At 43.7% G+C, this 22,617-nt stretch overlaps 1 protein-coding gene across 2 annotated transcripts in view; it reads left to right on the top strand.

The window, feature by feature from the left end:
* Positions 1-22,617, top strand: part of LOC119433620 (uncharacterized) — an 87,465-nt gene that overhangs the window by 37,245 nt on the left and 27,603 nt on the right. For both annotated transcript variants that reach the window (XM_049658590.1, XM_049658591.1), the window contains exons 4-8: positions 9,883-10,066; positions 11,463-11,720; positions 14,338-14,529; positions 19,963-20,109; positions 22,098-22,222. In XM_049658590.1, the coding sequence (XP_049514547.1) occupies positions 9,883-10,066; positions 11,463-11,720; positions 14,338-14,529; positions 19,963-20,109; positions 22,098-22,222 (906 nt within the window). The remainder of the gene's footprint in view (positions 1-9,882; positions 10,067-11,462; positions 11,721-14,337; positions 14,530-19,962; positions 20,110-22,097; positions 22,223-22,617) is intronic.

The raw sequence follows: 22,617 nt of genomic DNA, 5'->3' as shown, positions 1-22,617 counted from the left end.
CTGCAGTCGGTAGAATTCAGCTCTCGCTCATGAATGCAACAAACTTTATTCGAATCGGTTGGGAGGTCACCCAATGAGATTATTCCTGCGTTTCGCATATTTGTATAAGTAAATTGGAGGGTCCAAGGGAAGGCTTCCTCTTAAATGAAAACCTCACTTAAGTCAAAAGGCTAGCTATGGGACAAGTTGATGCTATAGGGATCCCTGTTATGTCTGCATGATATGCTTTGTGTTGTGCTTCGGCGCCTCTTGTTCAGGCATAGTCAGACAACATACTTTAAAGAGCCACAAAACAGCTCACCATATTTTTCTTGAGTTGCAGCAAACCACAGGAGCTTCTGATCATAGTATTATTACCTTTTGACTTGAGATATTTGAATAGTGAAATTTCTTAATCTAATCAAATGCAAGTATTTGACTCAATATGTCAAATTGAATACTGAATGTTTTTTCATTTATAAACACAGTGAAATATGAAGGTTGCATAGAGTCTTCTGGGTAAACTGAAAAAGGCTTATTTACGATATTTGATGCATGTATTGCCATTGAGAACTGGACTTCCGGTCCACTGAGGAGCTTGTGAAAGGGAAACAAATGAAAGATAACCATATGTGCATACGTGCCAACTATTAGGTTTTTGTTGTGTAAAGACCAATTTTTAGTGTTCATTTATCATTGTCATACTGACAGAAGTATTTTACGATTTTTTGTTTACATGTAGTTTAGGTCAAAATGAAATGCAGTAAAAGACGAATACAGACACTGAGTGATAATTTATAGCTGAATTTCATGGTTATATGGGTTATACAGACCTACCCACACAGCAACGACATTACCTGAAAGAACTAATGTATAATGGCAGTCGAATCTTCGACAGCCGTTATGTGAATATTTTATTGATAAACTTTACAAACATTTCTGCTTGTCTGTGGTCAGATCATTGTTGCTGCGATTATATAGAGCAGAGTCGCTATCCACAGCATCCCTGCAGAATAAAGTCTGCAAATCTAGTAAACAGTCAACATATTGAATAATCAAAAAAGGTTTATCATTTTTCACCAACTATTTGTATATTTTGACTTCCACTATAGTATTTTTCAAATTCTATAGTTGGCAGGTCTGTATCTGTCGCACCATAACAGTTACGGTAATGAAACACAGGAAAGGCACATCATGGGATATTGAAGAACCAGCACTGTACATTATTATAGAGGTATCCAAACATGGCGAGATTGTCAAAATAATAAATTGCTTTGCCTAAATCAAGAAAACAAATTCATAAACTGCCTAAAGATGAGGCATCCTTATTGAATGACTGGAAATTATTGAGCTGAAGTTAGGTATCCGCATGCATTTGCTCATCAACTGCTTTCTCCCTGCAGCAGAAACATTAGGAACCATCGCCACATTCATCTGGCTTTCTTCCTGTGTACTCCCATAAACGTTGCTTTCCCTCATATTTAAGCAGGAACAAATATTCAACATTTTGGAGTTCTGAATTCTCAACTGAAATTCGAATTGAATTGGAAAGGCTACTTGATTCATATTCAAAATTTCGAATACTTGCGCACCCCTACTTTTGACTTCTTGTCCTTCATGTTAAACAGTTTAAGAAATGCTGGTCTAGTTTTTGTGAACGTCAGTTACATAGTTTGTTTATAACTACCTGGTTTCAGCAAAAGCTAACAACTCTGCTTATATTTAGTTCAAAATAGGCAGTGACTGCTCGAACAAATGCTGGCCAAGAGCCACAAACAGAAGGCTTGCAAGCCATAGTGTGGCTACCTGCTCTAGTTTTTGTTTACCTTGGGCTATCCTTGCACTGGTCTTTCAAAGGGAACAGTGTTGGGAATTGAGGAGCCATACTTCACAGCTAAAGCATCCGTCTAACCCACATGGAGTTATCTTATATTATTTTTTATGTTGTGCTTTGAGGCATAAAAAAAAAAAAAAACTGATTTTTTAATCTTACATCTAGTCCAGAAAACAGTGAACAGTGCTTATTAATAAGGCTTTTAAGACTTGGCACAGCAAACCACAGTTGCAAACAGTTGGTTGCAGTTGTAATGAACTCTCAAAATCACTGCGGCCTTTGCCATCTGAGCAAAAGACATGCTTCACTGGTGCACTTAGAGGAGGGACAGTGATGTATAGGAAGCATGTACTTATCCTGGTTATTAGAGATGCTTTACAGAGTTCTAGAACTAAGGAACTGGGTGGTTTACGCGAAATGACCGGGTTGTGACGATGGCTGAATTGTCACTCAATGTGTCATGTATTTGTGTTGTGTGCAAAGTACTTCAAAAACAGATGCCTTACTTGTTCTCCTGCAATAGTGGATATTCAAAATGCATAGGGATCTGGCAACACTGGTCACGTCCGCCATCTTCTCTAGAGAGTAGCTGTGAAGTGCCTGCATTTCGTGCAGATTGTCGAATGTCGTGGTGTTGCTGTTCAGGACTCCAAAATACAGCAGTCGCCTTCATCATCCAGCATTTAACTGTGCCACCATGTATCAGTGAAGCCATCCCCGCTGGTTTTTGCACCCTTGGATATCCACTCGAATGGCATTCTCTAAAAGCATACTGCTTTGAAACTGAAACCTGCATCGAGTCGCTTTTCGCGGCAATGTATGCTTTGAATCTGAGCCGAGTAACCTATAAACAGTTGCTCTTACACTTTCGAATTTTTAACTGAGGCCTTTAAAACAACCTTACATTCCGTTAATCCTCCAGATTCGCTGCATCCACAAGAAAATGCGTCTCATGTGATAAGGCCTTGCTACTGTGGGAAAACGCCTCGGTCTCGTGGCCCACGGCCACAGCTCCAGTCCTGGCCGGCCGCGCCCAAAGGCGCCCAGCCGCAGCTCGCGCGTTCCTCGCCCCACTGCTCACGCGTCCGTCCTCTTCTTTGTCCACGGTTGGCTGCTATCCACTATTCACGTCAGCGTTCCCACACTGCCTCTCCCTCTGCGAGGGCGTTGACGGCACTTGCCCACGGTGGTTGAACCCGGCGGCATGAGCGACGAGAGATGCTGAGGCGCCATGGGCGACGACGCTACGCACTCGTTGAGCACGGCCACGATCACCATGAAAGACACACAACAACGAAAGACACACACACCGCTGCTCTGCGTTGCAAAATCACTCGCTCACTCTGCCACATTGTCACAGCGAGCGCACTGCAAGGCACAAAACGATGAGAAGTGACGAGTCGGCGGCGGGTGGTGTAGTTGTTTGTCGGCAGAACGGGTGCAAGCATTCGCTAGTGCCATTCCTTCCTCCATGGCCAGCGCTTTTCCCCACAGCTGCACTGCGAAGGCGTTGACGGCGCTGGCCCACGGTGGCTGGCAGCGACGGCATGACACTCCTACCGGCGAGCGAACCTTGAAGACTGATAATGCACCGAACGAGGATCGATGGAGCTGTCAAGGCCAAGCCACCGAGGTCTTCCAGGAACCCGCAGGCCCTAAACCTGACTGGCTTCCATGACGGACTCCTCGCGAAGATTGAGCAGAACCAGGTGGTGCAGCTTCGGAGTTGAGGTCTTGCAGGAACCAAAGGCCCTAAACCGTCCCCTGGCCCACACCTGGTCTGATTTTCTTCTCCAACCTAGTTCAGACGAGTGCACGCAGCAGGTCGCCGGAAGGAGCCACCGCCCGCTCAATGCCTTGCCACCATAGACCACACCGCACCGCAGCAGAGAACCACGCACCGAGGGACGGAGCCGCTCTTGAGGTGGTGTTGGTGCGATCGCGCGCATGATGTCACCTGCGCTGGCGATGCCCTTCTCGAACGGCGGCGCCGGGAGCTGCAGCAGCGCATCCAAGACCACGTCACCACCTGGACCCACGCCAGGCTCGATGACAGCGACGGAGGAGGAACTGGCGGAATCGCACATCATCGAAGCCAGAGGTGCAGCTTGCACCGCGGAAATGGTCACGCGCCATGGCCAGGTTGGAGTTTCTACTAGCCGTGGAACGGGTACCTCTAGCCTTCCCCACGACCATGGTCCGTCCCAGAACGCAGCCGGGGCCCCACGTTACGCGCACCAATGTGGGAAAACGCCTTTGTCCCGCGGTCCACGGCAGCAGCTCCAGTCCCGGCCGGCCGCGCCCTTGGTCGCGCGTTCCTCGCACCACTGCTCGCGCATCCATCCTCTTCTTTGTCCACGGTTGGCTCCTATCCATTATTCACGTGAGCGTTCCCACACTACAAATCGAAGCTTTGCAGTACTAGTTTGATAAAGCTTCATACATGACACTAATGAGCGCCGGTATTTCTTCGTTCGTGTTAGATTTTCGCATTGTCTGTGTGAACTGCAATAGAGCCAGGTTGCACATGCGTGTCCCATGGAGACTGAGGATAAACGTGATCTGAAAGTTGACGCTCAGAGTTGATTTGTTCCGTTTGCTGTTTTCTGCTGTTCGCCGCTACAAGTATTGATTTTTTGCATGATAGGGCATTTGCGCGTTTTCTCTCACTCACGTTCCGCACTGCTTTTGTGCTGCAGGTGTTTTATTTATTTATGTATATACTGCAGACCATGGTTAAGTCCAGGCAGGAAGGGCACAGTTATACAAGGGCAAAATCTATGCAAAGTAAGATAATATAGTAACAATATAACAATATAGATACATAGCAATACAGTAATATAACAGATAAGTATACAATATACAATCATGGAAAGATTGTAACACAAACGTATGTTAGACTCAATGGGGTAGCCTAGATACGGTTAATGAATTCCAGTCATTTATGGTACGTGGGAAAAAAGGAAAATTTGTACAGATTGGTCCGTGCGAAAAGCGGTGATAATAAATCTTTGTGATAGAATCGTGTATTTCTTGCTGGCATTGGGGAAAGGTACGGTGAAGGGTCCAGTCTGAGTTTATAGTTGCGAAGTAATGAAAGAAAATCTAAACGAGAATTTCGCCTTCTCAACTGAAGATGATCGATGCCGTGGGCACGCATCAAATCTGACCTGGAGTCAGTAGGTAGAAATTTCGAATATATAAATCGGACTGCTTTTCTTCGTATGCTTTCCAGCTTCTTTATATTAGATTTTGTATATGGGTTCCAAATTATGCAAACGTATTCGAGCTTCGGCCTAATTATAGCTTAATAGCTTAACGTTAGTAGGGGTGTTACGAAGCTTATGCCTGAGATACCGCAGCTTACGGAATGCGAGTGAACAGATGTTGTCTATGTGAGTGTTCCAAGTGAGGTTATTAGAAATTGTTACACCTAAGTTCTTTACGGATGTCACTTGTTGTAATAGTGATGAGTCGAGTTTGTACGCATACTCTAGTGGGTTTTTCTTGTTAGTTACTCGAAAAATGCTTTTCTCCGTATTCAAAGTCATGTCCCACTGCTTGCACCATTGTCCAATATTGGTAAGGCTACAGTGTAGACCGCGTATAACGTAAGTCGCCGGAGTCACGAATATCCACACTATAAGCGGTACCACACTATAACCAAAGCAACAAGGCCCGCACATATGCAAAACATGTGCACCGAGCCGCCACGCGTATGCGACAGTCGAGGAATGCGGCTAGAACATTTGCATTCAATTTACAGTCGAATCTCGTTAATTCGAACCAAATCACGCGGCGGCGCCTTCGACTGGCATTGCTCTGGCACCGCCATAGAATAAAAGCTTAGGAGAGACCCCTCAATGTCGCGCGCGAACAAAAAAAAAATAAAGAAAAAAAAAACGCGTCGGAATTTTTACCCTCTCTCAAATGGCAAGGTCGCCGATTCTGCGTTGCGCCGGAACATGCGTGTACGTGCCGACGCCTCAACCACGCTACCGTAGCCACGCGTAGAAAATGGCAGTGAACCCTTCTTTCTCCTTTATGCTTCCTCTACTTTCTAGTCACGTGTTGACCTTGCACGCTGCGGCTATGGCGCAGAGGGAAGCAGCGGTGCTGTCCCAGGCTGGCCAACAAAACTGCCCACGCCGGCAAACGCCCACTTCCCGATAACGGCAGAAAACGAAACTTCGGGGAGCTGGCACCGGGCCAGCTGGAGGGGCTGCGCCTGCACGGTGGCGGGCGCTCACGGTGACAGTCGTAAGTGAGGGAGCTACGAGGGAGGGCGAGGGGAGTCACCGAAGCGGCAGAGTTGCCGAGGCGAAATCCGCTGTCCTGCCGCCCTCCTCCCTCACATTCCACGGTCTCCGCGTGCGCCCTTCGCCGTGCTGCGCCGGCTCCGCCCGCTCCCTGAAGTTTTGTTTACTGCCGTTATCGTGAAGCGAGCGTTGGCCGGCGTTAGCAGTTTCGTGGCCCTCGCTCGCTATGCGCACTGTGTCATTTCACGACTCGCACTCAAGATTCTGGTTTCAGCCTCACTGGCTGTTCGTTCGCACCATGTGCCCTTCTCCTCCACTTAGTCTCTCTTTCTTCCTTGAGCACTCCTTGGGGCGCCTGTTTGAGGGGAGCGTTCGCCGTCTTCGCTGACTTCCGTACTCCACTGCAGCCGCACTGTAACCGGTATTTCGTTTGCCGCAACTGCACTATAAGCGATACGTGTATACATGGAGTGCTATGGGAAAATTAACGGGAGTCTGAAAAGACCATACTATATCCGGTCCTGCACTATAAGTGGTTACGTTATAAGTGGTCTATACTGTATTTTGTAAGTCACGTTGATCGTTAGCATTAATAATTTCATGGAATATAACACAATCATCAGCGTACAATCGGATTTGTACACCGGGGCAAACTTCCACAATAATGTCGTTTATATATACTAAGAAAAGTAGTGGCCCCAGAATGCTTCTTTGTGGCACACCTGATGACACTGGTAGACAACCTGAATGGTGTAGAGCAAGCGCAACTTGTTGTTTGCGGTTATTCAAATAATCTTGTATCCAGGAGATGAAAATGGTCGGAAGGCCAGTGGATTTTAGTTTTTGAATTAGGCTATGGTGAGGAACCTTGTCAAATGCTTTACTGAAATCCAGAAAGATCGCATCCATCTGGCCGTTAATGTCAAGAGTTCTTGCAAAAGAGTGGACAACTGAAAGTAGCTGAGTTACTGTGGAAAATCCTTTACGGAAGCCATGTTGGAAATCTGTCAAATTATTATTGTGTTCTAAAAATTCTTTAATACCAGTTGTGATGACATGTTCCATTAATTTGCAGCAAGATGATGTTAAAGATATAGGTCGGTAGTTTTCTGCCCGAAAGCGATCACCTTTCTTAAAAACAGGCACAACTCGGGCCATCCTCCAGTCATCAGGTACCCTACCGGTCAACAAAGAGGCACGAAATAAGATAGCCAAATATCTGGCCAGTGATTCTGCATACCTCCGAAGAAACGCATTGGGGATATCGCCAGGTCCTGGGGATGATTTGGTCTTCAAGTTTAGTAACATGGAAACGACGCCATCATACGAGATGAAGTTTACTTGTGATTGGTGTGCAGGTTTTGAGCACGGCACGTCACACAACTTTGATGGCGAAAACACGCTATGGAAGTAACTGTTAAAAATCTTAGCTCTAGAAGTCTGATTGGTAATAGTTGTATTGTCTACTGTTATTTCAGATATAGGTGCTGTTGATTCGATAATGTGGCTCCAGAATTTACTAGGATCATTTTTTAAGAAGTTTGGCAACGTTGTTTTGAAATAATAATCCTTTGATTGACGAACAGCAAGGGCGTGGCTTTCTCTGAGTTAATCGATGGTGCTTCTGTGTACGGGGGGCGTTGTTTTTTTAGCCTTTTTAGTCGGTGTTTGAGATGGATGATATTGCGATTCATCCAAGGCGTCTGCTTCCGAATGGTTTTGTACTTTTTAGGTATAAAATTATTTAGGCCATAATGGCACATTTCTTTAAACTGATTCCAGAGTGCGCAGGCGTCATTGCCTTCGAAATCAACAATGTATGTTTCAAGATGATCAATCACTGATGCGTCATCGGCATGTGTGAAGTCTAGGATACAACGTGCTTCACACTTTTTGGATTGGAAAGAGGGTTTATGGGCATTGAAACGCTGACAAGGTTATGATCTGAAAGTCCTTGCTTGACTGATACAGAGCAGTCATGGAAGTCATGAGGAACAAATACAAGATCTAAGATTGAACTATTGGTACTAGATACGCGTGTAGGTTCACGAACCACTTGACACAAGTCGTGTGTAAACATTATGTCGAAGACAAGATCTACGTGTTTGTTGTACTGTGAATACGGCTGCAGTCTTTCCCAGTCAATGCCAGGTAAGTTGAAGCCTCCAATCAATAATATTTTGTACTTTCTGTATTTTGACATATGAAGTTGTAACCTAGTTAAATAATCATGCGCACTGTTAGGTGGCCTATAAATCGCAATCAGCACAACAGTTTCAAGCAAAGACACTCAAGATCAGGTACGTATTCGAGCAGAACAGCCTGTATTTGGTTTTTAGCAATCACGGCCACTCCACCGCTCGAGGGCCTATCTTTACGAAATATTCTGTATGAAGGGGGAAAGATAAGGTCATCAGGAATCTCGTTGTGAAGCCACGTTTCGGTTAAAATAGTTACGTGAGGGTCATGTTGAAGGAGAAGAATTTCAAGCTTATCAGACTTATTAGTAATGCTTCTGGCATTAGCGTTGAGTATTGCAGACTTAGCTATTTACAGGCACTCTAGCTTCAAGCACAGCGCAATAACATGAGCAACCCTGCAAATGCACAGTTAGGCGCACTGTATAGCGTATCGTCTCGCTACCAGAGCCCAAAATGAAGTAACGCACAGTAATTAAATGCGAAATGTAGAAAACGAGCACATATGCGATTCAGCAGTGTGCTGCGTGATGAAGCTTGAGGAAAGAGAGCGTGTGGACCTTGTCATTCACTATGCTGTTGGTGAAGTGATGTGGAGTGATGTGCACTGCTCTTGTTCCCGCTCTTCCATTTTTTTCCTTGTATTGTGAAACCTGCTTTGATGCACTTTACTCTCTAGGCTTTACAGTCAATAAATGGCATTAATTTAAGGTCTCCATCTGCACGCTTATGCTAACGCGTTTTCTTTCTTTAATTGCGAGTGAAAATACAAAATTTGTGATCGTAGCGCTGTCTTCTCAGAAGCTTTCTTCATTTTTTCTTCGTCTGGAAATTATTTAGAGCGAAATGTATGCTGCAACAACCCATTAAATGTTTTTCATTCCTTTTGCAAAGTTATATTTTTAGCCACTAAATTCTCTAAAATGCTTAAAAATCTCTGTATTCTATGTAGAACAGCAGTGCCTTCACAGAAGTATCTAAGAAAAATAGTTGCACTCGTATAGGCTAAACAATAGGCATTCCGAAATGATTATCCATACGGGAGCAAGATTTGCCTTGAAAGTGCGAATGTAAACCAAATTTATGGTGTGAATTTTTCAAATGTTTTAAGGGGTGAGTGGAAGACGTTGCGGTAAAGAAACGAACGCAAGGGAGCGAGATGGAAAACGTAGTCTGCGTCTGCCACTGTTTCACACGTGTATTTTATTTTATTCGCTGATTTTTTTGTCTATTGTCAAAGAAAACAAGCTTAGCTTGTTACCGGCATTGTCTCAAATTCCTTGCTTTGCATATAACAGTGGATAGCAGTGGGAGGACACCACAGAACTAGGGTGAAAGCAGCAGCTATGCATGTAGCTATGTTGTAGAGCAGGCAGTTTCGTTTTGCTGTGCCGCAGACGAGATGGCTGTTGACACTTTGCTCCAAGTCGATAGATGGCACTTGAAATGTTAAATTTCCCCTATTGCATTACAAAGCAGCATTATTGATTTGCATGTCTTGACACAATTTAACTTCAGTGCAGCACAGAAAAAAAACACACAAGGTTGATAACACGTAGCATCGACTGGCATAAAGAAGACAATTCCTTGTAAGCTATTTTTTGTTTTCCAGGTCTGTGCAAAGCTGGACATGGTGCACGTTCCATCTGCCATCCAGATTCGCTATGCAGGCTACAAAGGCATGCTGTGTGCAAATAATGCTCTACAGGGGGACAAGCTCATTCTGCGCAAAAGCATGAACAAGTTTGCCTGTGTCACATCAGCCAACATTGAGGTTATCAAAGTGTCTGCCCCCTGTGAGTACGCGGCAACACATTCTATAACTTTGAGCACTGTACAGAAAAGTTGTTAGATTAGCACACTTCCCAACTTTTACGATTTCATCATAAAATGCCCAATTTTTAGAGCTTGTTTACAATTGTCATATTGAAACCAATAATTTTACAATTTTTCATTCGCATCTGTAGTCTGGTACAACTTAAGAAGACAGGAGAGGCCGTGCCCAGATGACCAAAGCGTGGCAGCCGATTGCCTCCGCGATTAAAGAAATAGTCCCGCTGACGCGACTCGGCCCAGCTCGCAGTGCCTGTTGCACGCTCTCCGTCGGCGGGGTCACCGGCCGTCCAACTCATGACTTCAGTCTAGAGTCTGCGCCCATTGGTGGAGGTTCGTGTGCATCCGCCTTTGAGGAGCAAATGCTGCTGCCTTCTAAAGTTGTACCCGACTGTAGTAAGTGCACCACTGACTTCAGAAGCACACAAATACAATTGCTGACCATGTTGTCAGAGCCTGATTCTTTGGACCTGCCTACAGCAGCGAAATGAAGCTATAGAACTAAATGTATAATGGCAACGGAAGTTTCATCTGCCGTTACACAAATGTTTCTTAAATACTTCATAAAAATTTCTCTTTGGCTGTGACACAGATCATTCTTGTTTCAACTATATAGAACTGAGTGCCTGTTCACAGCGTCCCTGCAGAGAAAAGTTAGCAAATCTTTTATAAACAGTCAGCGTGTTCAATAATTGAGCAATATTTTGTATATTTCACCAAACCTTAGTATTTTTTAGCTTCGAGTGCAGTATTTCTTACATTTTAAGGTTGGCAGGTCCAAATTCAGTATAGATGGTGTTCTGAAAGGAACAGCATGGTTTTATGGGCACTTATCTGGATTTCGTACATTACTATAACCTTGTGTTATTGATAAATGGTGCAGCGCGGAGCAAGACAAGATAAATAAAGACTAGTGCTTATCAGTATAGACATCTTTTTTGTGTTATTGCAGCCCAATTTTTTTACATCTTGTGAGCCAGGAGTAGGATGGGGGGGGGGGGGGGGGGTAACCACTGAATAAATGAAAATGTGAAGCTTTCTTTAGTTAGCTGAGGTTTTTTCTCGAAAGTTCACCTGCTTGGTCTCTACAAAATGAAGCTATGGATTGGCTTGTAGGGGTGGCTGGAGAGTATACTGTAAACACTTGTTGACATTGCTACAGCTTGATGTCGCTTAGCTGGATAACATACTTTTCTCATGGGATTATCTTTTTTTTTTTTTATTGGAGACTTATTAATTTAACAAAATTAGGTATTGCTATCATTACACAGGGGAAATCTAAAGATATTTTGGGGGGAATTCTTTGTCCAAATTGGGCAAGCTGAGAAGAGTTATAATGTAACACCTTGCTTTTCGCAGCACCAGTGTTCCTGAACCGTCCTTTGATCACCATTCTGGAGCAGCTGGATGTTCCCCGGCGGGTTTTCTTGCACTTGCAGCAGAACATGCTGCTTCAGCTGTGCGATGCCCTTATCAACGATGGTGCAGCCCTGCGAGCACTTGGCACCTACGCAAACACCAGCCTGCCTTTTGCCAAGCTGCACGTGAATGGGATATCCCTGAGTCGGGAGCCATTCACTCGCTCAATGATACTGGTTGTCTACGAGAGCATAATTGGCAAGGCCATCAGTATTCTATCGCTACTGTACCTATTGCACACCTATTGTACATGGGTGTGCAAAGAGGGCGGGGAATGGCACACTGTGGCTAGCCGAATGAACGTGCTATTTTGCCTCATAAAATTTGGTTTGTTGTTGAGCACACAGATAACTGTGAAAAACAAGTGATTAGGGACATACAGTGAAACCCTGTTAACTCGAAGTCGTAAAAACTGGAAAAAATTTGGAGATGAGCGAAATGATGAAAATGTAAGCCTGCTGGCTGTGCACAGCCCACATAGAGCCTTTCCACAAAGGCGCTGGTAACCGCTAACTTTCTGACAAAAGCTCCATTACAACAGGAGCAATATTTTCGGTATATAATTTCTGGGAATACAATCACTTTTGAACCGATTTCACATGACTCTGCACTGTACATGTCCGTTTCTACAGGCAACAGCATTCCTGCCACTTTGCCAAGGCTGCTTGGCACTGAAAAAGTCAGATGATTTATCCGAATGCAAGACTTGAAGCCTGCACTATCTGAGGAATTCAGAACCAGGTTCAGATGTGGAAAAAACCTGACACTGCTAATTTCTAGTGTAATGAATTCCATATAATTGCACTGAGAAAACCAAACCGAACGGTGGAAGAGCTCAACTATCACGTACTTAGCAGATGCCCATGAGTTACGCGACTGTTTACGCTGCATGAGCATGAAGCAAGCATCCTTGTCAAGCTGTGGTTTTGCTGAAGCTACGCTGTGGGTACTCATGATCACCTCGTTCGGGCACAGTGCACTCTTTGATTGCACCGGTTTAAGAGCACCGACCGTCCTGCTCAAGGTCACAATTAATATGCTGTAACCACATGATGTGCTACTGACAGTGTCATATATGAAAAGGGGGAAAAAAGGCTAGAATCCTAGCTCAGTGAAGAGAGCTACAGTGAAGTGGCTGCGAGCAAACAAGTGTGAGCGTTAGAAAGGAAAGAATAAGCGGGCAGCGCGGTATCTGGCTTGTCTAGTGAGCTCAGTGCAGTGTGACTGCTCACTGCCAGGTGAAAAGTGGAAAGTCATGCTGCTTTGTCGCCTAGGCAACTCTTGCACAGCAGCATGGAAGAAATCGTCTCTTTTTGGAAAAGATGCCCCAACAATTCGAGGTGCATTGCAAGAAGTTTGTGGCAGTACTAAGGGTGCTTGGTTGCTCTCTCTGACTCATCTTGGTCAGCACGGTGCAAAGTGTGGAGGTGCACTTCGCTGGGAGTGCCGTTAGGGCCTCCTGCAAGAGAATGCACCGCCCCACAACCACAAGGTGCATGCTAAGGTTGGTCGACGCTCTTAATGGAAAGTCAGTGTTCGTGCAGAATTGTTTTCTCTTTTTGGTGATATCGAAGCTGCACACAAGGTATGAAAATCTCTCAGTAGTGACTTTTCATCTGGAATTTTTGCAGTTGAGATTTCGAGTTATCAGGACTATTGAGCAAAATCTTTCGAAATATGTTAAAAAAACATGAGTTGACATCACAATGGAAAAAAAAAAAATGAGTTAACAAGGGTTTGCTTTAGATATATGACTTGGCGAATTCATAAGCACTGAATTGTTATGAAGGCCTTGTTCAAGTAATCCCGAGCATCTGTTTCAAGGGTTTGTCAATTGTAGCTATGGAGATTGCAGATATGGAGTGAACATGAGGTGACTGAGAAGGCACTGAATGGGATGAGAGCTGGGGACCCTGATACGTGCCTCTGTGCATGCATAAGTTATTGTGTGTCTCGGAAATTACAATGCCAGTTTAAGTAAACTGAAGACAACAATATACTTTATTTGCTTCTAAATTCATTGCTGAATAAGTTTACGCAATATATTTTTATTTTCGTTGAATATCCTTATTCTTCGTGTGTTTTGTACATTTTGACAAAAAAAAAAATCATTACCTTCAGGAAGTTCAGGTAGTTTCATGCCTAAAGGGTTAGAGGCCTAAATGCAACAAAATTTCACGTCTAACTTAGTTATAGATGACTAGTATATGGCTAGTCATTTTGTAAAGCTGCAGTGCTGGTTAATGCCCAATTTTCTTAGCAGCCTTTAAATAATGCCTAAGCACACAACACGTGGACCTGTTGATTGGCAGCTATGCCACAACTCCCAGCATGCCGCCTCAGACTTTTCAGCGCACTGCAAGCAGCCACTGGCAATGGCTAATCTCGAAAGTCACGTAGAGGAGCTGCGCTTTCTTAGTTATGTGTCACTTCTAGCAAGTGGTAATGCCATTGTTTTTCAGTTTCTGTTTGAAAAATCTTTTACTTTTGCAAGCCCTTGTGACACATCCATTCATATTTCGACATGAAATTTTTCATGGAGGCTGCTCTATAACTTCACTGTTTTGAAACTTGGTCTTTTATCACGGCCCAAGGTTTTGTTTTCTTTGTTTTTTTGCCTTTAAGGGAGAGCAGGGACACTTGAGATCGGCAAGTCTGTGCTCGAGACTGCTTAACACAACCCACAGGCATTCCATGCTTAAATATACTCTTTGTGCTTTGCTCTTGGCCCCCCCCCCCCCTGCCTTTACCCTTTGCCAGTAAAAAGTAATGGCAGTAATTTGTTATAAGTAATTTGGTGTGCTTTCACTTTCAGCTGGGCTAAAGGAAAAGAGCCGGATTGCCATTCTTCCAGAGAAGGGCCGCAACATGCTGGGTGTTCTCGACGAGACTGGCACTCTCGAGTATGGCCAAGTGTTTGTCCAGTTTACACATATTGGTGTTGACCTCCATAATGGGGCACCAAACTCTAGTGACAGCAACAGAGGTAGCACCCAAGTGCTCACAGGTATGCAAGTGTGGAATGGCATGAATGCAAGAATGCAAGTGCAAGAATGGAACATTGCAGGAACTTCTGCAATCCTCAGAACAAAGTACAACAGACAGGAACACACAGTGCCTGAACAATAGCTGAAAAGTTATTTTTCTGAGAGCAGATATAAAACACACATTACACCTGGAATTCAAACAAAACGGAAGTTCACAGGAAGGTGGAGACTTGAAATGATCAGTAGTGGTCAAGCATGAGATGTCTGAGGCTGGAGCCAATGTTTGGACAAGAAAACTTGTCTTCGAGTTCAAGGCAACAACTCGTCGAAACTTTGGCTCTAGCCTTAAAAAAGAAAACAGAGCAGTAGTTCGATTTGCTGGTGCAGAGGGCATATATTTACCTCTTCTCAGGAAAATAAGTCTTCTGTTAGTTATGTGCCATTTGTGTTCCTGGTCAGTCGTTCTTGTTCTGAGTAGTGCAAAACTTTCGTGATATGCAGCATATGCTAGCCCTGGCAAAGTGAGACAAAAAGACATACAGAGATGGGGTGATCTTCGACTTCCAAGCCATATTTTGTTTGAAGAAATCCAAGTAATGTGTGCGAGGATATGTCCCATGATCCTTTGTAATGGGGTGTCAGCATAGCAGCAACAAAAGTGGGACGTTGCAAATAATTATGGAGGGTGACCTATGCTCTCATTGTGACATGAATCTTCAAACGTCGGCAACAGTGACAATGAGAACCTGTAACAGGCGAAGAAAAGAAAATGTATAAAATACTCTGAAAGAGCTACGAGTACCATGTGGTAAAGTAAATAACACAAGTAGGAAACACCCAGCATCGAAGAAAATCAATTTGAGCCACAACATGGACAGACTTCATTGATTCCCAAGTTACCTGGGTGCAGCATGCCATTACTGGAGAACCTCGATATGCTGCCAGATTACATACTTTCCTGCTTTATATGTTGATGGTGGGGGACACCATTAGTACAACTATTCAGATAAATTTTATGTAGAGGTGGGGGAATATCAACTTTTTCGAATACGAATAGTAAATATTGAATATTCAAGCACAGATACATATATTTGCAGCAGGAATATTTATTTAGGTATACAGTTGAACTTCGATATAATGAACTTCAACATAAAAAAATTCTTGATGTAAAGAACCTCTACACAATGAAGTGTGTTTATACATGATTTCAATATTAAAAATTTCACTGCCTGCGAAGAAATAACAAGACGATAAATGGCAACTTCCACAGATAGTCAAATGGTTGAATTACAAGTGTCTGCCTGTGAAATCCATCTCACAAATCCACACCTCTCAAATTGTGTGCCAAGAGCGGCAGCCCAAGTGCCTGTCATGTATAAAGTCCAAATTTGATAAGATCATATCGTGCTGTATGCTTTGGGTACAAGTGAAAATGTGCGAAGGTGAGCAGGAGCCGAGAAGGATGGTGACTTGATGACAGCTCTCTGGCTTTGTGTCTTCTGGTGTGAGCAGGGGGAAAGGTGTGAGCGGTGGAGCGAGCTCACGGTAATGCGATCAAGCGCGCGAGGGGTATGCGAAGGAGTGGGAGGCACTTGTGCGTCTCATTTTCTAGTGCAGTCGTGGGCATGGCCGTCAGCGTGCAATGAGTGAATGTGCCCAGATGGCGTGGCATCATGTGCACTGTCTTCCTGTTCATTTAGTACTGGATGTTGCATCCGCATGGTGGCTTAGTGGCTATGGTGTTGTGCTGCTAACCACGAGGTCGCGAGATCAAATCCTGGCCGCGGCGGCCGCATTTCGAGGGGGGTTTAATGCAAAGACGCCCGAGTCCCGTGCATTGGGGGCAGGTTAAAGATCCCCTGGTGGTCAAAATTAATCCGGAGTCCCTCACTAAGGCGTGCCTCATAATCAAACGTGGTTTTAGCACGTAAAATCCCAGAATTCATTACTGGATGTTGTGTAATCTCGAGTTTCAGACACACATTGAAGCGAGAGGCAGATGAAGCATTCGCACCCCGCTGCTTTTCATGATGGCATCGACACTATCAGCTGCAGGGGCGGAGTGGACGCGATAGCATGGCTGCTTTGCATCGTGCCGGTGATGTGAAGATACCGCCGACACGGCATGAAACCGTTTCTTTCATTGCCGACTCTCAAATTCAATGAAATAAATTTTTTCGTGTTGAAATTTACTTTTCCAATTTTTACAACTTGGCGGCCCCTTCCATGTAAGAAATTTACATCGGCGACTGTGCTTATTTGCACAAAAAGTTAAATTTCAATATAACAACATTTCAACTAACGAAGCAAATGGCTGATTTTACCAACTTCATCATATAGAGGTGTAAGTGTAGTTATGTATCGCTCCTGTACTGACTAGTGCGAAAAAGACAGCTATCCAGGGACAAAGGATCAGTTATAAATGCAAAATTACTCATTATTATCTACACAACTAATTATTATTATCTCTCCACAACTTCCAAACAAGCTCTTTAAGAAAGAATAGCTGCTTTATGACCAGCTTTCTAAAAACCCAAATGAAATGGTTGCCGAAAAGAGATAGGAAATTGCGGAAAAATAAAAAGAAAGGTGCTGAAGGACTTGTGTGCCATAGACAAGTGTAAAAGGGCCAGTTGCAAAAAGATAAAACTGCTACATGACTAGACTGCCAACAACACTAAATGACACATGCACTACAAGCAAAAGTCTGAAGTTGTCATGTAAACTTCTGCCGTGAAACCAAAAACAAAGCTTGCATTGCTAATTTTGTTTCCGCATTTTTAAAAACTTATGTCATTGTTCGCTCCTGATAGTTTGCAAAACATTGTTTAACAGACGAAGTACAGTAATCAGATTAACATTCGTTCATGAAATATTTTGTTTCAAATATTCGGAAATACTTAATTCCTTTTTGAATACAAATATGAAGAGTTAGTGTACACTATTCGATTCAGATTCGAAACTTCGAATATTTGCGCATCCCTAATTTTGTTTTTTCTTAGTCTGTATTCTGAAAAGGGTTATGTATTTGAGAGCTTTCCGTAGTAATTCTTATTAGCACTGCAAAATATGGAATTGGTATAATTCTACTTATTAATGAGACCTCCTTTTTTACATGCAGTAAGTTTCTTTGCCTTAGCCTAGTTATGCATACTAATTTTGCATCTTGGTCATTAATTTCAGTTACACCTAATGCTTACTACCTGCCTTCTGCATTTTCTTTTTCCTGCTAAGTGGTGTAAGGCAAGATTCATATTAGTTGGCTGTCTAGATGACTTCAAAAACGGAAGAATGCCACCATCTATGCCACCAACGCAAGCAGCCCATACAGACATATTGTTACATCGGTGTTTAAACTTCAAAAATATTTCTACTTAAAGCTGAGTTTTTTCAATTTGTCAGTATTGGCAGGCCAAAAATAAAGTGGCATACATTTCTTTTCTATTACAAAGGCTACATAGTTGCTTCTGGCTACTACTAAATACTTCCTTTGCTCATTTTATTAGTTGCTTAAGAAATTGAGACTGTCTTCCAAGTAAGCCACCCCAAAAGGATCACAGCAGTCACTCATTTAGTTTTGCATATGTGTGCCATGGAGTGACTATGTAAGAGGATAATGTCCTGTTAATCAGTCGTGGTTTACAATAAATGAGAATGATGGTGTTCCAGGCAGAAAATGTGAGCACTGATGTCAGGATGAGTGAAAGACTTCCAAAGCCCGGTTCAGCATCAACCTTACTTTTTTGATTCTGGGTTTGAGCCAGCATGGAGAACACAATTTCACTTAAAACAGGTTGCCACAAACTCCTCACAATAGGGTAGTGGCACTGGGGTTGCAACAGGGGAGGTTAGCCTGGCGTGCTTGGTGGACAACTGTTCTGCATGAGGTTTAGTTTGACCACCAGCAGTTGCCATTGGCCGGTTTCTGGTGTGGTCTCTGCAAATGTTAGCAATTTCCTCTAGGGTTTGCCACAATGCACCGCTTTAGTAGTAGTGTTTTAAAATACAGTACAGTTGACTTCCGTTAATTTGACCCAGACGGGAATGACACAAGTGATCGAATTATCCAGTGGATCGAAATAAGCAAGATGCAGTCAAAACACCGTAACATGCCGCTGATTCATTTAGCAGTATTTGCCTGATATTAACACGCCCCTGAATCAAACACACGCCCGCTTTCTGTGTGTTCAAAGTATAAAGCTAATGTAGAAATGACATTAAAGCTCCTAAACAAAGTAGAAATCTGAAGTGCACCCGATTTTATAGCAAGAAAAATGACAAGGGTCTAATAGGTGTTGCATAGTGGCAGCCGGTTGCCTAAAGTCAGCTTAACTGCAGAATTGTTTAAAGTAAGCATCACCACAATACATTTGTGTATGCAGTAAAGCATACGAATGCCGCAAATGCAGTTTTGGTTGCGCATCTGATTGCACTGCACAGGCAATATTCGGCCCAATTTTCTTGAAAAGAAAATGAGGCAGGTCCAGCGAGTTGGAATCTGTATACAGCAAAGCTTTGTGTGAGTGCATAAAAAGTTGAAACATGAGTACACGCACGCACGCATGCATGCGCATGCACGCACGAGTTGCTGACTACTAGTGAGTACGACGGGCGCCTTGAACACGTCGTAGTTTCAGAGGCAGCACGCGCACACGTACAGAGCGCAATTCAAATCGAATCTGTCTGCAAGAAGCGTTTACTTCCTAATTACCATGCAACCACGGATGCACGAAGGCAAGCTTTCTGGTTCTTTTTTTCTTTCCCCTGTACGGCCAGCGCCACAGATGCGAGGAAGTGAGCTCCATATGATGGAGATGCAAGAAACCCAGTGGTGCATGCGGTGCGCATACTCCACTGTGATTGGTTGGCCTGTTCAGCAAGAGAACAGCCAGGCCCATAGTCACGAACCCATGGTCACGAAACCTGGAGAGGTTCGCAAGGACAAGCTTCGCTTAAAAAAAAAAAAAAGGCACACGTTAGAATCGGGTAAATATTTCAAGACCGTAAAAATACATTGTTAGCTGCCGTTATTGCTTGAAATCTTCCTGGGGCAGGCTGAAAATAGGTGTTTTTGATGGGAAGTGACTTGTGCAATGCATTCACTGTTCCCTAAGGTCCACTGAGACATGCTCCCACTAAAGGGGTCACTATCGGGGTCACAAAGGGGTCAGGCGCATGCATGCTGACTGGTCAAGTTCAAATTATCCTGCGAAAGTCAATTTTAAGATCGAAATAACGAAAGTTTGGGCCCATCGAAATGCATGGGCCCTGGCCAAGACCTTGATTTAAAATTGAATTAATCAGAGTCAAATTAACGAAAGTCTACTGTAATACTGATATTTATAAAAGATTAACAGCTCTATTACAGTATGCTAGTGAGCTTACACTCAAGGCTTCATGCTACATTGCATGTGCTTGAGCATGGACCACTGTGGCTGCTTACCCTACCCTAGGTACCGTGCTGGTGACCAAGTGCCCCTGCCTGCACCCCGGTGATGTGCGCAAGTTTGAGGCAGTTGATGTGCCTGCCTTGCACCACATCAGAGATTGCATTGTGTTTCCAGCCAAAGGCCCCCGGCCTCACCCCAATGAGATGGCTGGTATGTCCTGTCAACACTTGCATGCAACTTACTCACCACAAGTTTTAATAGGATGCTAAAAATAATCAATCATACTAGACTGGTGAAGTATTATTCCAAATGACCTCCACCTTTTGAATTGCACACCATAATTCCAGTGCTGGTGCGTCGGTGTGGCACCAAGTTTGTCGGTGTACTTTCTCATATTTAGGCCATTGTAGTGCAGTAAGATGTTCCTGTAACTTGCTAAACGATGTCTTTTGCTCCTTTAGAATATGATGTAGTCCATATTTTGTAAAAAAAAAAAAAATGAATTGGGACCAAGCAGGCTCTGTCAATATCCACGTTATCATGGTTAGCTGGAATGTGAAGTTCAAGGTGGCATCGCCACCCATTTATTGATTTTGCATTTTTTCTGCCTATTAAGCTCATGTTAATATAGTGGCTATTTTGGTATTGTAGAAGCGTAACTTACTAATACAGCTCAGATCATTTTTCTCTTTAGTGCCCCTTTAAAGGGGGATGCTATATGGGAAAGCCAACCCTGTTTATGGGTAGATATCAACCAAATTTACACACTTTATGTATTTTGATGTGCTACTTCCAAAAGTGCAATTATTTTTTGTTCTAGCACAATTTGTTTCTGTATTTAGAGAGCTGTACTAAAAGCTGGGTACTTCACTTGGAGAGAACTTTGCATCTGAAAACAAAACCCCAACTCAATATTTAGAATGTAGAAATAATCTAGAAAGTTAAAGGGACTCGGGGTTGCTTCTCAAAAGAAGGGCAGTGCTGGAAATGCAGGTTTTCAAACGAAACCAAAATGGCGCCGGTAGAGCACACAGTTCCGGAGTAGACGGTGGCAGAAGTAGAGCAGGTGTAGACCTCAATTTAAAGGTGCGTGTGTGGAGTTGTTATGAATTGTTATAAGGCATGAAACAGAATTTTGAAGCAAATATTTTTAGGTTGGTGCCGAAGAGTCTCAGCAATGCGAACATGCAAAAACTGAAAATAATATTTTTTAAACATTTTTGGCCTTTAACCCCTTAACTGCTGATAAAGATATAACTTGCCATCACAACAATCCTCTACTGCCGATGAGAAGTTAACTTGTTGTAAATTATTTTCAATTTTTGCGCATGTGTATGTGTTCAGTTTCTTGTAATTCCTGGCAGGGGCGTCTGCGTTAGCAGGCGTTTGGTGTGTTGCGACACCACGGACCCGAGCACATGGGGGTTGGACCCTCCTGCGTGTCACTGTGCGCGGCTTAGCCGTGTCCAAGGAAAGGGGGATTATTATATTTGGGATCTGTTAACTTTGTAAATCGTATCATTCTTCCTCAATGCATTCTTCATTTTCATAGTACACCTTGTCATTGCCATAGTGCATGTATATTTTGCGCACTTTACAGCGGCTATTTGGGGCCCCTTTGCAGCCACGCCTCATCTACTTCTCATAGTTCATCATTCCACTGCAAATTCACAAACACTGGCATCGCACTCTTTGGCCATACCTGGCCCTTGCGCCACTAAACCATACACATTAATTAATTCAGTTTCTTGTAATTACAAGAAAATGATGCACAGTGACTTTTGGCAGTTTCTTTTGCAGTTCTAAAAATTTTCAGAATTTTCGGAAAGACAAAGGCATCTTGCAGCGATTTCCAATTGCCACTGTCTTGTGCTTGCCACTTATGCCTGCAAATTTCCTAATTTCATCACTCAACCTAATTCTCTGCCGTCCTCGACTGTGCTTTCCTTCCTTTGTCGTATACGGAGGCACAAAGGTGCACAAACATTACGTGATTTGACGTAACCTTAAGTCTACAAGTTGTAGTTGCAATATGTATGACCCAGTAATACCTTAGAAAGTGTTGCAAATCAAATACTACACTGCACTGTGCAATGTGTGTGGAGTGACACATCTATGGTTGTATTTCCTGCCTAGCTTCCGCAGCATTGCACGTGAGATCTGTCTATTCTTTTGTTCCTCCCTTCCCATGTGTGCAGGTTCAGACCTTGACGGTGATGAGTACATTGTGATTTGGGAACAAGACCTCTTCTTTCTCGGACCAAACAGACAGCCCATGGTGTTCAGCGACACTTCTGTCGGAGCTCCCTCAACTGGAAACCTGGCCAGTGCTCTCTGAATATGCTTCCTTTCTTGACGAAATGTGCTTTGTGCTATCATGTAAGACGCTCGACAACGTGATCTGGCCAAGTCACATTAGTGTGCTTGCAAGCTGACTAACTGCCCCATTTGGTTATCTGTCAGGTGGACCATTGAGCAGTGTGTATTCTCCCAGCAGCTCAGAAAATAGTGCTCTGGAAGCTGTAGCTGCTGTTCCTTCTTATTAACAGATACAGTAGACATCTGTTTATTGGATTCCAGTTAATTAGAATTTTTGGTCAATTTGATCCCGACTGCAGGTCCTAGTTATTTCGATCTTAACCCTTTGCGGTCCATTGTCAGGCCCCTCCCGACAACGCAACATGGCCGCAGCGGTCCGCTGTCGGGCTCTGCCCGACA

Source organism: Dermacentor silvarum, chromosome 11 (genome assembly GCF_013339745.2).
Source record: "Dermacentor silvarum isolate Dsil-2018 chromosome 11, BIME_Dsil_1.4, whole genome shotgun sequence".
Lineage (NCBI taxonomy): Eukaryota > Metazoa > Arthropoda > Arachnida > Ixodida > Ixodidae > Dermacentor > Dermacentor silvarum.
The sequence above is the reverse complement of the archived record's forward strand: the minus strand, read 5'-3'. Positions and strand labels throughout refer to the sequence as shown.